The sequence below is a fragment of the Sciurus vulgaris genome, assembly GCF_902686455.1.
Source record: "Sciurus vulgaris genome assembly, chromosome: 8".
Taxonomy (NCBI): domain Eukaryota; kingdom Metazoa; phylum Chordata; class Mammalia; order Rodentia; family Sciuridae; genus Sciurus; species Sciurus vulgaris.
The window spans coordinates 24,772,745-24,789,820 of NC_136468.1; the positions used below are offsets into that span (position 1 = coordinate 24,772,745).

The window sequence follows — 17,076 nt, forward strand, 5'->3', positions numbered from 1 at the left end:
TTCTAATCTACTCAAGAATACATTAAGGAAATAGTGACAAACAGGAAAATTGATAAGATGCTAATTTTAAAAATCCATGGTTCTTTCTCTGTATAAATACTTCATGGAAAATTGCTATATACTTTGGGGTGTGTTCTCATTCATCTGTGATAGAAAAACAATAATGCTAAAGGTATCATTGGCTTTAAATAGTGATGGTGAATATTAGAACATAGACTTTATTTCAAATAAAGGTCATAAGTCATTAGTTAAATAATGCCTGAAAGGATTGTTACAGAACTTAGTGTTTGAACATAATGATTACATTCCTAAAACCCAAACAACAGAAATCTGGGATGTTTGGAAATATCTGGATTAGGAAGTTATAAAAACTAAAGTGGCTCAGTGGTAGAGCGCTTGCCTAGTATGTTAGGCACTGGGTTCGATTCCCAGTACCACATATAAATAAATGAAAAAAATAAAGGTCCATCAACAACTAAAAAAAAATTTAAAAACTAAATTCAATAAGGTTGCTGAAAGGATTCAGCATATAATTTTAAGTGATAACATTATTTTTATAAGTTTTTCTGAAAAGATATCAAATCTAAATTTGAACAATTTTGCAATGATATTTTTAAAATTAACTCAATATTTTCACTTGCTTAGATCTGAAAGGAAATGTCAAATATTTCTTTGCAAATGATGGTCATGCAATTTCTGATCCACTGTTGACTGACCCTAAGTAGCCCTTTATAAGGCTTTTGACATCACTTCAGCTCTGTGTTTCCTCATCACTAACAGGTGGCATTGGGCAAAATAGGGATCAACACACTTCTAGCTCTGGTTCTCCATGATTCCATAAACACTAATTTTCCTTTTTCCTTCTCCTTAATCTACACATGGACAGCCTGAACACTCACACTGTTCAAATTATGTCCTCTTCTGTATGTGATACTGATATTATTAAATGACATTCTATAGTAGGAGAGGGAATAAGCATTTGGAACTTCAGGTTAGCTTTGTAGCAGTGACAATAGATTCACACAGAATTTTTCACATTTTCTTTGCCCAAATCTGTTAGAAAGAAGGAGAACAAAACCAGGTATGGTGGTACATGCTTATGATCCCAATTACTTAGCATACTGAGGCAGGAGGATTGCTGAGCTACATCTCCAGCCCTTTTTTATTTTTTGAGACAGGGTCTCACTAAGTTGCTTAGGGCCTCACTAAATTGCTGAAGCTGGCCTCAAATTTGCAATCCTCCTGACTCAGCCTACTGAGTCACTGGAATTACAGGCGCAAACCACCATGCCTGGCTGTATGATTTCTCTTTAGGACTTACAGATCCACAAAGAAAATAGACCTACAAACTTGCCCACTTTTCACTATACTCTAAAGCGGTGGTCATACCTACCAGAAAATAATCTTTGTGTACTCTCAAATACTTGTACGTTGGCTTATGTATTATAAATACATCATTGTAATAACATTACATTATAATGTACATAAAAAGAAAAAACATTAATACATATAAAAGATCTACTATGCCCCAAAGCATCAATTTGCATTCTGTACATTTTGTGCCATTGCTCTAAACAACAACCCAGATGCTGAGCATTTGAGAGGCTTGGCTATATCTGCTGCCTTTTCCAGTCACACCTAACTTCCACACAATCTTATGTTCACCATCCTTTGTTTAAGTTTAGAATTGAAATTTAATTTTGTCCTAGCTTAGCAGATTAAATTTGAATACAGACAATGGAGATTCAGAAATCTTAATCCTTCCTATAGTAGGTGGGAGGGGAAACTGCTCAGTACACGGGTGAGGATCACCTATTCTAAAGCTAACCATTTTGACAGAATGGAAAGAATTCAGAAATAATATGCCATTAACTTTATTTCATGTCCACCATGCTATGCAGCTGGAGTTCCAAATGAAATTGAACTGAATTCAGTGAAAATTCAGAAAACATAAAACTACGAACCAAGACTACCTCAGTCCAGTAACTATTTCTAGGAGTCTATCTTAAGGAAATCATTAGAAAAATATGAAAGGATATTTGTTTGGGGTTATACGGGGAAAATTGAGATAAATGTGCAATAGTAAAAGAGAATCATTTAAAAAAATAAGTAGTGGAGTATAATTAGTAATTATGTTCTAAAGAATGTTTAAGATAGAATTTAGTTGTACAGCACCTGTTTAGCATGCATGAAAGCCCTGGGTTTGAGCCCCAGTACCACCAAAAAAATATTTAATAAAGCCATATTGTGAACACAAATTTTACTATGACAAGTGAAACACAAATATATAAAAATCCTTATTTTTAAAAATAATGCATTTATAAAGCTTGACATGTTATTTAAAATAAATTCTATTCTTAAATAGTACATCCTCTGTGTTTCCAATTTGTTAAGACTGCAAAAGAGATAAAATATTAATCTTATAAACATTAGCATTTTTCTGAGTACAGAAGTCATCAGTTTAGTTAAATCCTTATATTGAGAACCCATATGGGGAAAACTAGGTAGTGAAAGCCAAGACTGGGCTCAGGGGAAGCACTTACAACATATATTCAAGAGAAAAAAAGAAAATAAAAAGTCTGTGGTTACTAAACAAAACCACCAGGTGCCACTATTGTTCCACAGGAAGGACTAAAATACCTAGCATGACATTTTTTTTTTTTTTTTTAATTAAGGATAAATGGCCAGATGTGGTGATGCAGGCCTATAACCCCAGCTACTTGGGAGGCTGAGGCAGGGGGATTACAAGTTTGAGACCAGTTTGGGCAACTTAGCAAGTCCCCATCTCAAAATTAAAAATTAAAAAATTAAAAGGGCTGGGGATGTAGCTTAGTGGTAGAGCGCCTATGGGTTCAATCCCTAATACTGCCAAAAAAAAAAGAAGAATACATGCTTTCACTCTCTTGGATAATAATAAGGTCTTTTCAGAAGGCATAATAATCATTTCAGAAATTTTATACTCATGTTCCAAAAGGTCAGTTGGAAGAGATGTGAAAATATAGTTCTCATCAATTTCTGTATATGAATCAATGCAGTTGAAATGGTGTCAAAGAATAAATTCAAGCCTAAAAACTGGCTTTTTGTTTTGAATACTCTACTAATAGTAGAATTTTAATGCTACTGTGATCCACTGTTATTGTGTAAATGTATTCTTCATTCAACTATAAATGGCAGGGATGCATGTCTTTATCCTGACTCTGCTATGTCCCACTATAATATCTTGGCAGTCAGTTCTCCATCTATAAAATAGTTAAAACCAACCTCAGAGAGTTGTTTTAAAGATTGAATATAATATTTAAATAAGCAGGGTTAGACAATTTGTTATTTCTCTGTAGGAGTAAAAGTTTCCAATTTCTTCTGAGACCACATCTAAATAAGACAGGCAGCAAAAATACGGTAGATTTGGTATCCTCAGGGTCTTTTGTCTTAGGTCTAATTTGGGGTCTGTTACCTGTGAGGAGTATACTCTATGAGCAGACAGTTTCATCTACTGGGAACTCAGTTTTCTCATCTTCTAAAGATAAGGGAATTGGGTCAAGTGGCTCTTAAATTCCCTCCAGGCAAGATTCCTATGGGTCATAAAACCTGTACCACAGAAATATATTTTTGCATAATATACTTTTTTGACTCATTTTTCAGGTATTAAAGCTGGGGGAGAAAGGGTTGTAGCACCCATGCATTTATTGAAGTCTTCAATGTACCAGATATAGTGCTAGATTCTAGGGACATAAAAATAGAAATGGTTCTATCCCTTCCATCAAGAAGCTTATCATCAAATTGAAAAAGTTGCAGATAAGTAATTACAATGCAACAGGATAAGGTTATGGGCTGTAGTATATCTAAAGAGCTGTGACAATGAATGATGAGGTAGAGAACTTAACTTTAAATATACTTTTGGTCAGTTTCAGGGAATTCAGAATAACTCAGAGGAACTTTTATGATTAGCCTAGAGCTCTTTTCAGAATGAGGACCTTTCTGGGATATCCATCTGTGGCTGTTTTGCCTCAGAGAGGCAAAGTATTTTCTGAAGACCGTAAATACCCCTTGTTTTTATAACCAATATGAAAATGAGAAGCAAATGGCCTATAGCATATCAGAAAGAAGATAATTGAGCTACATCAGTAGAAATTCTGCCATTTAGCATAAATGTTCACGTTGAATTTCAATACCATTATCTTTCTAAATTCCTTCTTCTCCTCAGCATTTTTCACTGGCTCTTTTGTCTTCTCTAAAAAAATGCTAAGCTCAGTTTTTCCAAATCATTCTCAACTGGGTCAGCAACTCTGAAACCCCTACAGACTCTACACATTTGCCAATATGCCTTCATTGATCTGAGACTCCCAAACTAGGATATTATGGGACTAGAGAAGAAATGAAAGAACAAATGCCAGCTTCTGCACCTGGCAATTTCAAAGGCTACTAAATCCCCATCTGCTTACCAGACTTTCGGTAGTGAGCTCTGGCAAATCCTGGATGGTACAGCAAGGGTAATCCAGGACTGAGATGCTGCAAGATACAGAGATAAGGACAGGATTTAGGTAAATGGCAACAGCAGGAAATGGCTACACTTGCAAAGGGCAGGAGTTATTTCTCTCCAATAGCCATTCATTTTCCAAATTATTTAGTGACCTTAGGTAAAACTGAGGGCACTGGTACCTTAGTCTTCTCTCCTTAGTCATGAAAATAACCAAGGCGTTCTTTCAGGCTGGCCCTATCTAGCAGATGCAGAGTTAAAGCAGAAAGAGCCTCTTTTCTTCTTAGCTCTCTTTGCTTCTTTGAGGAATAAGTAAACTTGAGTGTACTTGTGTCTTCAGCATTTAAATGCATGCATGAATATAATAGTTCCCAGAGATGCTGCCCAAACCCATCTCATAATCTGAGCGTGTGAGGATGAAATTAAAATTTCTCCAGTGTCTCTCACCAGATCTTTCTGAAAGCCAGGAGCTCTGGGGAATGACTATAGAAGTCACTCTAAAGGAAGATTGAGGCAGGGGCAACTTCCTGCAGCAGGGCCAATCTAATAGATCAAGAGTGGTAAGAGCATCTGTTCCCAAAATCAACAGTGGGGAACTGCAAGACAGTGGCAGGCTCCGTGGTGAGCTCAGGGAAGCAGGCATGAGGCAGGAATGAAAATAAGTCACCATATGATGACAGGAGCATAGTCACTCAGCAAATGACAGTTCTATTTCTTTCCTCTTCTCCTTCTTTCACTGTACAATGCAGAATTTGTGTTAGTTAATCTCTGATGCTCCTTTTTTTTTGGTATTGGGGATTGAACCCAAGGGCGCTTAACCACTGAGTCACATCTCCAGGCCTTTTTGTATTTTGTTTAGGGGCAGGGTTTTGCTAAGTTGCTTAGGGTCTCACTAAATTTCTGAGGCTTATCTTGAACTCATAATCCTCCTGCCTCGGCCTCCCAAGTCACTGAGATTACAGGCGTGCACCATCACGCCTGGCTCTGATGCTTCTTCTTGTTCTGATACTCAATCTGATATTCAAGGAGGTTTAAACACCAATCTATCTGAATAAGTGCAGACCAAAATAGGTAATGGATTTTGGCAAAGCAGGGGCTAAAAATATAAATATGGGGTTTCTTAGGCCTGCCTCTACACATCAAAAGTCAAATCTACATAAAAAAAGGAAACAAAGGGACTGGGTTGTAGCTCAGTGGTAGAGCGTTTGCCTGGTATATGTGAGGCTCAGGGTTCAATACTCAGCACCACATATAAATAAATAAAAGATCCACTGACAACTAATATATATATATTTTTTTTAAAAGAAAAGGAAACAATTTATTTGGTTAGAAATGTTACCATTATCTTAAAAATCTAGGCCAAAATAACCTAGGAGAAACAAGGTAGGAGAGGGGAGGGTTCAGCTTGGAAGAGGGCAGTGAATCTATCTGTTATATAGCTCATCATCTTGATTGACTCTTCTGAATTCTCCCAGGGTTTCTATTTATATTGTCCCATTAGGATAAACATTCTTGGCTGGTTCATCCACCTATCTAACCACTTCCATTGACAGTCCCATGGCAGAATAGGTGCTGGTGACTAAGAAATGGGGGTAAGAAATCAAAGATGGAATTTGTTTCTAATTTCTCATTGAACTGAATTCTAGCCTAAGGGAGCATCAAAGAAACTTACAAGTATCTAGAATATCTAGAATGTAAGAGCCATAAGGGAACTGTTCAATGTGGGTTCTCCAAGTTCTTATGGATCATTTAAAATAAAACTTACAGGTTTTACACAAGAGGACCATTTTGTCCAGGGTAACCTAAGCAAAAGTTGTAGGCTGTGACTGCCATTCTTTCATCTCCAGAAGAACCTGATTGGACACCTTGTAGATTGTCTAACCCTTCTTTTCAAGGCCCATGGGCATGAGGAGGGGACATTCAGTTTCTGTACCCCACTTCCCCAGTCATAGTTAGATCTCTAACCCTGGGAATCTGGAACAAGAATTGAGAGTCCATTCAGTCTCTGAGATGGCATTGTGACATGTTCAGCTCATGTGGGCATATTTCACCAAGTGGCCTGAGAAGCAAATAGACAAATCTATCAGTGAGAGAGAAAGTCTGAGTGGAAGATAGACCTCATGTCCACAGATGGAGGTGTAAGTTTTCTTGGGTTCGCCACACTATAGACCAAACCAGAGCCCCAAAGCTCCATCCCTACCTTAGGCACTCAACCACTGAGCCACATCTCCAGCCCTATTTTGTACTGTATTTAGAGACAGGGTCTCACTGAGTTGCTTAGCATCTTCCTGTTGCTGAAGCTGGCTTTGAACTTGCAATCCTCCCGACTCAGCCTTCTGAGGGGCAGGGATTTATAGGTGTGTGCCACCACACCCAGCTTTAAGTACCATTTTTAAGGAGAAAGTGAACAGGTCTCCATGTAATTAGGACAAAACTCACTCTCCAGTGTTTCCTCCCAGAGTGACAATATTTAAAACATTCTCACATGCAGGAAACTTAATGATTATTAAAGCTCCATTGGCCTAGGATGTAGCTTAGTGGTGGAGCACTTGCATAGCTTGTATGAAGTTCTAGGTTTATCCCTGGTAGTGCAAAAGGAGAAAAAGAAAAAAGTTCCATGATATAGTTAGAGGAGGTGTTCTCATTTTAAAGATGCAAATACTGTGACTCTGAGAAAGTGTCTTGCTTAAGATTATATAGCTAGCAAATGGCATATCCAGGTCAGGAATCCAGGACTCATGGCTTCAGGCTCTGTGGTGGAGTGTGTGTGTGTGTTTTAAACTACAAACGAGGCCTGCCTCTGGTGGGATTCAGGCAGTATGACAGACTGGTGAGACATATCCTTGTCACCCCAAATATGATAGCAGCCCCCCTACTTCTACTTTAAGAATTTAGATTCTAGTAGAGGAATTCTGGTAACTTCTACTAACATGCTTCCAGTTTTTGTGAAAGTAGCAAACTAAGGGTACAATTCCCCAATTCTAGCTTGACTAGAGGGGTGAAAAGCAATCTGCATTCACAGAAAAGTCTGTGTTCTGATTCTGCCTACTTACTTTAAGGGAAGTCATTAGCATTTTAATCTTAAGCAAGTCAATTAACCTGTCCGAATTTGGCTCCTAATCAGCATTAGTTTCAAGCAGACCTTGAAATATCTCTCAGCACTACTAAGGAGATTAAATAATGAACATAAAAAAATCTTATTTTTTAAAACTACAAATTGATCTACCTAAATAAAAGCCTATTGTTTAATATTTTGTGGTTTACAAAGCAGTGTGATTGCTCCAGTTGCTTCAACTTATGATTTATACAAAGATCAGAAATGGCCAGACTGCTTGTTGTGCTGAAGGAAAAAAAATCTCCTAAGTCTTTTGCCACAGGTCCTTCATCATTGCAGCTTCATTTCTATAATTCATAGCATTTTCAGTTTTCAAAACTGTTAAAAGAAAAGAAGCCAAACCACACATCAGCTAACACTTCAGGGAAATTAAATTTAACAGGGACAGCTCTAAGACAGGAGGGACTAGGTCATCAGGAGAACTGAACAGCACAGAGATGATACAGTTTTTCCAACCACCCCAAGATAGCCCCTTGAAATAAACCTGTTCAGAATCCATACCTGTTTTTGGCAGTGATGTAGGATAAGATATTTTGATTGAAGAACTTCAGGATCAAAGGGATGCAGTTGGCAAATACCAAATGTTGTGATACATATTCAAACTGAATTAAAAGATCAAAGCAGAAAGAGCTACTGACATTAGGGAAAATAGAAGGTATGTATGAAAAAAAGAAAGGGAAGTACAAATTTAGTATCCATTCCTAAGAACATTGGGGTTAGGGTATAGCTCAGTGGTAGAGCATGTGTGAGGGCCTGGGTTCAATCCCCAGCACCACAAACAAAACAGAACAAAATGAAATCAAAGAAAAAATATCAAAGAAAAATATCCACTGTCCACTTGTGTTATCAGTTTTCCTGTCTCTGAAATGATGACATTCATTTTCTGTTAGCCCATCTGACATGGAGGGAGCCAACCTGCAGTATATTGTTGTAAGCTCCTGACCAAAATCAAAAGTAAACAAGCCAGAATGAAAAACACTCCAAATAAATAGAATTGCTTGAGATTTGTTCCTAAGCTCAACAGGAAAAGAAGGCTCCCTGAGAGAGCTGTTTTCCATACCAAACCTCTGGCTCATAATGTTTCAACTGTGATTGATATAGCAGGGACAGGTGCAGCTTACTCCTGGCAACTGCTGGCATCACTCCATCAGGATGGAGACAGCACATAGTAAGCAAATGAACCAGTGGAATGTGGTTCCAGCTGCAGTCTGTCTGGTACACTACATTATCCCTAGTACTTAGAATATCAGTTAAGAATTTTAATGAATGAATGAACAAGAGCCCTTTAGCCAACAGACATTGCACTGAGAAATCCAAGATGTCTTTGAGGGGATAAACACCAGAACACGAGGGCTCCATTTGGCTTTCTTGAATTCAGATAGGGTTTGTGTCCAGGCAGACCTAGTGGGATAAAGCTGTCAAAAGAGAAGGGTTATGGACTAGTCGCCCTGGGTTTTGCCTAAGATATACTGAGGAGCACCAGAAACAAATTTTCTTCAGATCAAGAAGCTAGAATGCGGGCTGGGTATATAGCTCAGTTGGTAGAGTTCTTGCCTTGCAAGCACAAGCCCTGGGTTCAATCCCCAGTACTGAAAAAAAAAAAAAAAAAAAGAAGCTAGAATGCTGGAACAGTACAGAAACAGGGTTGGGAACTATGAGATATGAAAAATGAAAAAACCCCAAAACAGTGAGGACTGAGAAAAAGGAATAAAAAAGGAAGCCATACATTGATAGCTTTCCCAGTGCATTCTTTCCCAATGATAGAACAATCCTTAGAAAGAAAGCCAAAGCATTGATCCTTCCCCAAATAAGTCCTTTCCTAGGGGCAGTACAATGGGACCCTGAAGGAAAGAGATAAACACTGAATGCTGACCCTCCATTCTTCTCCAAGTAAAAATATTGCCCAGTAAAAACAAATTTTCAAATTCTCACAAACCTGTTTCCTGAGTGACCAAGCTGATATGCTCATTAAATCACCTCTCAAAATAACCTATATAAACCCAGTCCCTTTCTTTGTCCAGTGGCTCATTTTCCACAAGAAAAGTGCATCCACTGATGCCATTTCATCCTTGCATCCCCTATTCCTGTGTGAAACTTCGTTCCTGAATAAACAGCTAAGATCTAAGATGATTCGTAAGGTTTGCATCCTGACCAATCTTTTTTTTTTTTTTTAATACTTTTTTAATTGTGGATGGGTACAATACCTTTATTTTATTTATTTTTATGTGGGTGCTGAGGATTGAACCCAGTGCCTCACACATGCCAGACAAGCACTCCACCACTGAGCCACAACACCAGGCCCCTGCCTGGTCTTTTTGTGCTAACAAGAACTGTGGTGTTTTCAATCCCCTAGCTCTGCCTGATCAGCAAAAAGTAACAATGGCAGCAAGCTAAGCTGTTCTCTGTCCCTGCATATGTGGTCAGAAGTGGGGAGTAAGCTAGTGTAATAACTACTTCTCTTTTTTGCTCAATATTTTCTTCCTAAAAGTGGACCCAGGTATTTTCCAAAGTCCCAGAGGAACCAATACATATCCATTATCAAATAATGAAATGTTTTTTCAGTTTGAGCCATGTCCAGGCCCTGTAAGGATTCACCCACACTGATACACACTGGCAAGGCCCATCAAGCTAGGCACCTGTCTGGCTATTGATCTACATACTGCCCACCAAGAGAAGCAGACATAAACACACATCTATAATTCTCTGTTCTCTTTCCTGGGAATACTGTCCCTTACCTACTCTTATTCCTCCCAACCCTATTGCTACTCAGCAAACATCAACTAAGGTATGAACACCCAAAACAAAGATGTCTTGGAGTATTTCTCCACTTTAACTTTATAGGGCCATGGTCACAAAGTATGCAGGGGCCTACTTGCACTCTGAGGACCTACTCTTCTATGAGCAAGTTTGGTTCTGACTTCTTAAGAGAAAAATGGAAAAAGCCTCTGGGCAAGAATGTGTCTTCCTCTCCTCCCTATAGCTCCCATGTGGGATACATCCTTTCACTGCCCCCATCTTAACATTAATCTTGGTAATGTACTCAGGACCAAGTCCAAACTCCTTAGCAAGGCAAACAATGCCTCCATGGGAAAACAAAGCAGGGTCTTAACTTTTTTTAACTTTGGCTTTTTCACCCATAAAACAGGAATAAAATAAGACCTTCCTCACCTTCCTCATAGGGGTGAGAGAATTAAGTGAGGCCCTATACACATTTAAGAGTGCCAGGCACATTATAGGTACCCAGTAATTGTGTGCAATCTACTTATTACAATCTGCTCCCTGCCAACTCCTATGGTTCGTGTATCATCAGGCCATCCTCATCTCCCCTTATTTCAGGCAGAACTTTAACAACATTTAATTAGTTTCCACAAGAACTTTGCTCTCTCCCCTCTGGATCTATTAGTTTTTCTACCTGAATTGCTTCCTGTCCTCCTTCCCTGACAACTCCCTATACTGGCTAACATCTGGTTCAGGACTCAGGTTAGAAGTCACCTCTTCTTTGTCTCAAGTTGATTAGGTGTTTCCATAGCAGTCAATGCTTACGTGCATCACAGTATTTATCACTCTACAATTGGCTATTTATATCTGTATCCTTTTTTTTTTTTTTTTTTTGTGGTGCTGGGGATTGAACCCAGGGCCTTGTGCTTGTGAGGCAAGCACTCTACCAACAGCTATCTCCCCAGCCCTATATCTGTATCCTTTATAAGACTTCAAGGTCTTTAAGAATCAGAACTGTGCCTTATTCAAAAGTACTTCACATACAGAAAAGTATAGTCAACTTACTGCCCCCGGCTTTTTGTAGAAAGTTTGAATTCTGACTTACTTTGTTTCAAAAACTGGCTGGGCATATTCCTAAGAACTCCTACCCATGACCATGAGCTAATTTGCCAAGGTCGTAGACATCCCCACCTTTCTAAGACAGTTCCCCACATCCCACTCCATATCCCTACTCCAAGCTCACACAGGACCAAGTCCAAACTCCTCTGTCCTCTCAGTGAGGACAAAGAAAAGGTTAAAAGATGCTCTGTGGGACTAAAAGGGCCCTATGTCCCCCACCAGGGCCAGGAAAACACTCAAAGGGCTATGGAGAAATGTTCCTCCTGCTCACCTGGTAGATATGGTTGAGTTTGAAGTGTTTCAGGAGTAGTAGGAGCAGGGCAGCAATACTTTTTACGATGATCTCCTTGTGCCTATTCACATCAATACCTAGTTTCATGCTCTGGAGAACAGTGATTCTACAATGGAGAAAGAAGTCAGTGCAGAGGGTAGCCCCAGTTGGAGGCAGGCCTATAAGGACACATATTTGGGTCAGATACAATATATACAAGAGAGTTAGAACCTGGGAAACCTGAACTTCTATGCTAGGAAAAACCTCAGAGGTCCCACTTATAAACCTGTCTGAAGAAAAGCTCCTCTGATCTCTTCGTTGCCATCTCTCTCTTTGGCAAACTCATTCCTCAAAATGTCCACCCACATACACGGGCAGCCAATCACTGGTACTGAAGTCACTCTTCAGACCCCCAGTGCTGAGCTAAATGGAGCACAGTATGAAGTCCTGCAGGGAGAAGGGGATACTGGTGGGAAAGGAGAGACCTCTTTAAAGACAATCCCTGTGTTAACAAGGTGGGGTGGGGGCTGGGGAGATAGCTCAGTTGGTAGAGTGTTTGCCTTGCAAGCATAAGGCCCTGGGTTCGATCCCCAGTACTGCAAAAAAACAAAAACAAAAAAACAAGGTGGGGTGGGACAGATAGGCCCTGCAAACAAGACACAATATCTAGCAATTGCCCCAGTGGGAGTACTCACGGCATCTCTTCAGGCAAGACATCTGCCAAGATATTGATAGAATCTGTCTTAGCCTTGGAGGTCGGGGCTGCAGCCAGGAGAATCTTAAGCAGAGCAATCTAGGAAGTAGAAAAGGAGAAAAGTCACTCTTTCTTCTACCCTCGCCAGCCCAATGAAAAGTGTTTCAAAGCACTTCTCTAAGTTCTTCCTTCAGTGACCAAATCTCCCCAGCATCCAGAAGTGCAAAGAGGTGACCAGTCCTGAGAGTCCTGCCTGTGGGACTAAGGAAGAAGCTAGAAGAGAGCTTATAGACTGTTTTGCTCCAAGATTTCTTGTTCCAAAGGGGAGAATGGGTGCTGGAGATATAGCCCATCACGTAGAGTGCCTGCCTCGCATGCTCGATGCCCGGGTTCGAGTCCCCAGCACTGTGGGATTGCTGAAATAACAAAGGAAACCAATTCTGAGCCTCCCAACCTTCCAAAGGGGAGAATGGAAGGAACAAAGTGGGAGGGGCAGTGTACAGAAATAAGCTGGGAGAGGGATAAGCCCAACTTTTCTTATTTTTTGCCTTCTTGAACCCTGAAAACCATCAGCATTGTCACCGTTCCTAGCCTGAGGATCTCTAAGACATGACAGAGAATGGCAGATCTTAGGATTCTGGTACTTACCTAGGATGATGGCCCCTCAATACATTCTATACAGAACCCATCTTACTCTCCACTCCTCCCAAAGAAGGACTAGGGGAGAATGACAACTTCAGAGGAGCCCTGAGGCAGGCTCAGAATTTTAAGGTGCTAGAGAATGCTTTGTATGTGGGGCAAAGGGTCAGGAAACAAGCTCAAACAATTGACAGCTCAGTCTGAAATGGGTGTCAACTCTGTTTCTAGCAGTAGAAAAGGGCAGTTCTCCCGGCCCAGCCCTCTCCTTACCATGTATTGGGGGAGGCTGTACAGCATGCCCTGGTAAAGGATTTCACATGGTGTTTCTGGTACCACCTCTTCTCCCTACGGCAGGAAACACACAGTTTATCCAGGCCACTTTCTGGGTAACTGAAGGCTACATTTTCTTGGTTGTAAGTGACGGCATGAAAAGCACATTAAGCTGCAAGTCAGATCTAGTTTGCTATCCTAGCTGTGCTAATGACTTGCTATATGACCATGGATAAATTACCTTTCCTTGCTGAGCCCTAGTTTCCTCTTCAATTGGATCAGTGGGTTGATCTGGATGCCTTCTGAGGCCCCTTCCCATTCCAACAATATAAAAATCTCATTTTCTCATTAGTTGCAATTAATCTAGAATTTTTCTTTCCATGTCACATGACAGATCAGGACTCACTTAGGAGTTGGCTCAGACCACTGGTTGGCTGGACACACACAGAACCACCTGGATAAACATGAGTTTAACTTGGGCTATTGGTACACCTGAGAAAAGACACCCCACACAGCGGCACTTTCCACAGTATCATTCTGAGGTCAATGGAGAGCTCTAGAATGCTCTGTGAGGCAGGAAGGAGAGGTAGATGCCTCAATATGGAAGATTAGTAAGGGAGTTAAGTAACCTATGGCCAAAGGGCCAGAAAAGAAACAAGAGCTTTTTTAGGTGGTTGGAAACTGTTTTTCCCTCTCCATTAGCCTTGCCAACATCACTTTTTCCTTTCTGACCAGAACCTTCATGCATGTCTGTCTTCTTGATGACCCTAATTAAACTTTTATCAGAATAGGGAGGCAAGGGCTGTAGGTATTCAAAAGGCTGCTCAGACCTCAGTATTATCTTTGGCAAATTTAAGTCTCTCCTCCATGAAGGCCCCTCTGTTATAGGGCAAGGATCAATGCCATGATATCCTGAATCAGGGAGGAGTGACTAGGCCCCTTCTCCCCTACACTACTCAACTACTGCTTACATGGACATAAGTCTTAAATGGGCATTTGACACAAGTCTGGAAATCCTGGCAGGTGTGCCTTTCTTTTCCCCAAAAGGCCTATTTTGTAAGTTCTTCCCTCTCCTCAAACCTTCTTGCCCACAATCTCTCAATGGCTGCTAAACCTACTTCATGCTTCATGAAGAAAACAGAAGTGAACAGAAAGGCACACCCCCATCTTTTCAACACCAGATCTGCCAGAGTCTCTGCCTACATTCTTTTATTCTACTTACCCTGACTCCCCAGTCTAAAGTAGTCTACTGGGCTGGGGATGTAGCCTAGTGGTAGAGGGTCTGCTTTGTGTACACAAGGCCCTGGGTTCAATCCCAGTACCAAAAAAAAAAAAAAAGCTACAAAATATAGCTGTATATTAAAGTAGTCTACTGTAGATGCTTCTATCATGTTATTCTATTCAAATTTTCTCCATTGTATCTACCATTCTCTGATAGCCTCGTTTACTTATTTATTATCTATTCTTCTTCTTCTTTTTTTTTTTTTTTTGTGGTGCTGGGAATTAAACCCAAGGACTCCTATACACTAGATAAGCACTCTACCACTGAACTATATATCCCCAGCCCTGTTCTTTACTTTCTTCCCCAAATTTAAAATGGCATAGAAAAAGCAAGGTGCAGTGGCGCATGCCTATAATCTCAGTGGCTTGGGAGGCTAAGACAGAAAGATCATGAGTTCAAAGTCAGCCTCAGCAAAAGCGAGGTACTAAGCAACTCAGTGAGACCCTGTCTCTAAATAAATACAAAAATAGGGCTGGGGATGTAGCTCAGTGGTCAAGTGCCCCTGAGTTCAATCCCTGCTACCCACCCGCAACCCCCCCCCCAAAAAAAGAGGAGAAAAAAAAAAAAAAAAGGGGGCATGAAAGCAGAGACTTGGTCTTGCCTGACATTCAGGAAGAGCCCAACAAGTTGAATCGATGCATGCAGACATGCTCTGTAAGAGTACTAAAGACAGAGTCCCTTCTTCCCTCCTACTGTGTAGGACCCCCTTGGCTCACCAAAGACATGGGGCATTTCTCCAGCTCTTCTTCATTTTTGATCTGCACATCTGCGATGGAGACATACTTGTGCTGGTGAAGATAAGAAGACAACAAGGACTACAGGCCTCAATCACATGAATATCAGTCTTTTACTTAACTTCTTCACTGACAAGGAAATGTTCTACTATGAACCTGTTACTCCAAACAGACGTGAACTCTTTGAAGGCAGAAGTCTTATTAACCTTGGCATCATTAGCACTGGCTGAAGTGCTTCACAGTGTTTTTGTGTATGACATGTTTCCACCTTTGTTGAACAGCAGCAAACACCTAAACATTTACCATCAAACAAAGTGCTAGGGGAAGCCAAGGACAGGTCCTGGTCCCTAGACCACTGCTCTGAGTCCTGATGGCCATGCATGTGTGTATAGAATGTGACTCCATACTCTATGCTGACACCCACAATGGATGTGGAGCAGATTTCTACTCAATCTTGGGCCTTGGAAAGTAAGTGGGCCTATGGGGAGAGAGAAGTGAAAGGAAAGGAAAGGAAGCAAGGAATGGGAAGAAAGAAAGGAGAATGGAAACAGGGAAAAGGAATGAGAGGAAGAAAAGAAAACTTTTTCATCTATCTGAATGTAGGAAACTGGGTAAACAGAGAAGGATTTGGTTTTTCCTATTTGGCCAAAAGACCTGCAGGAAAAACGCAGAAGGTTCTGAATGTGTCTGGTAGAGGAGCTCCTCCCAGTACCCAAGACCCTGGTAATTCAACTTGCCTTGATGGCTCCCTATCTCTGAAGACTGAGAGCCCACCCTGGTCACCTGCTTTAGGGTCTTCACACTCTCATGGATAGGTCTGGGTAATCCAACCAAGGTATCTGTGTCCCTATAAAAGGCCGGAAACACCAAACCATAAGCTTCAAAAAGAAAAGAAAACTACTCATGCATCCTGGAGTCACAGGGACCATGCCAATTTCAGCATCTACCCTTGGTACCCTAAACCTTCTTCTGCAAGCATCCCCCACCTTGCTTCAGAACACAAAGATAACAATGGCATAAAGAAGTGTTCCTGAAAATTAGGATATTTCTTGGGGGACTCACTTGGTCTGGGAGTGACATGTTCCTACTTAAAAGGGTATATAGCCCAATGACACTTTGGACAGGGAAATCCCAGTAACAAAGCCTTCTAGGTTTTGCAGAGGCAAGTGGGAGGGATTCGTAAGGGTGAGGAAACATGGGAAGACTGGGTCTGTTAGGACCATAATCTCTTCTTCATCTAATCTAACACCCTCATGAGGAAACTGGTTCCCAGTTGAGAAATGACTTGTTAGTTGAACATCCTATGCCTGTCTCAGAACACAAGAGTTCTTTGAGGAAACTGGAAGGAACCCGAGGATAAAAGAACACAAAATAGTAACTGGGGCCTGGTGGCTCTAGGTTGCACTATGACTATTTGAAACACCCCGCATTGCAAGACACCTGTTCCTCTGGTCCCCTAGGAATCATTTTACAGCCAGTTTTGACCATAGAATCACTTACTGCCCCAGGGTGAATCCGATGAACTTGTTCCTGCTCATCTCCAAGAAGTGCTCAATGTCCTTTTGTCTGAGAGGATGGTGGAAAGACCAACCCCAGAGAAGGGAAAAAAAGCAAACCTTGAGAGAAAGAAATTTTCTGGGCTCCTGCCCCTCCAATTGGAAGACTAGAGCAGCAGGGGGACAACAGCAGTCAATAGAGGGAACTTCAAATCCAGAAGTTCTGACTGTCAGGCCATATTAATAAGCATTGAAAATTGAGTA

At 40.7% G+C, this 17,076-nt stretch overlaps 1 protein-coding gene across 3 annotated transcripts in view; it reads right to left on the reverse strand.

Annotated features, from left to right (window-relative positions):
• The window catches only part of STRIP2 (striatin interacting protein 2), a 51,134-nt gene that overhangs the window by 17,410 nt on the left and 16,648 nt on the right, over positions 1 to 17,076 (reverse strand). For all 3 annotated transcript variants that reach the window (XM_079149785.1, XM_079149784.1, XM_079149786.1), the window contains 8 exons: positions 16,817 to 16,882; positions 16,100 to 16,163; positions 15,299 to 15,370; positions 13,301 to 13,375; positions 12,393 to 12,490; positions 11,698 to 11,824; positions 8,091 to 8,191; positions 4,440 to 4,506 (listed from right to left, as the gene is read on the reverse strand). In XM_079149785.1, coding sequence (XP_079005911.1) covers positions 4,440 to 4,506; positions 8,091 to 8,191; positions 11,698 to 11,824; positions 12,393 to 12,490; positions 13,301 to 13,375; positions 15,299 to 15,370; positions 16,100 to 16,163; positions 16,817 to 16,882 — 670 coding nt within the window. The remainder of the gene's footprint in view (positions 1 to 4,439; positions 4,507 to 8,090; positions 8,192 to 11,697; positions 11,825 to 12,392; positions 12,491 to 13,300; positions 13,376 to 15,298; positions 15,371 to 16,099; positions 16,164 to 16,816; positions 16,883 to 17,076) is intronic.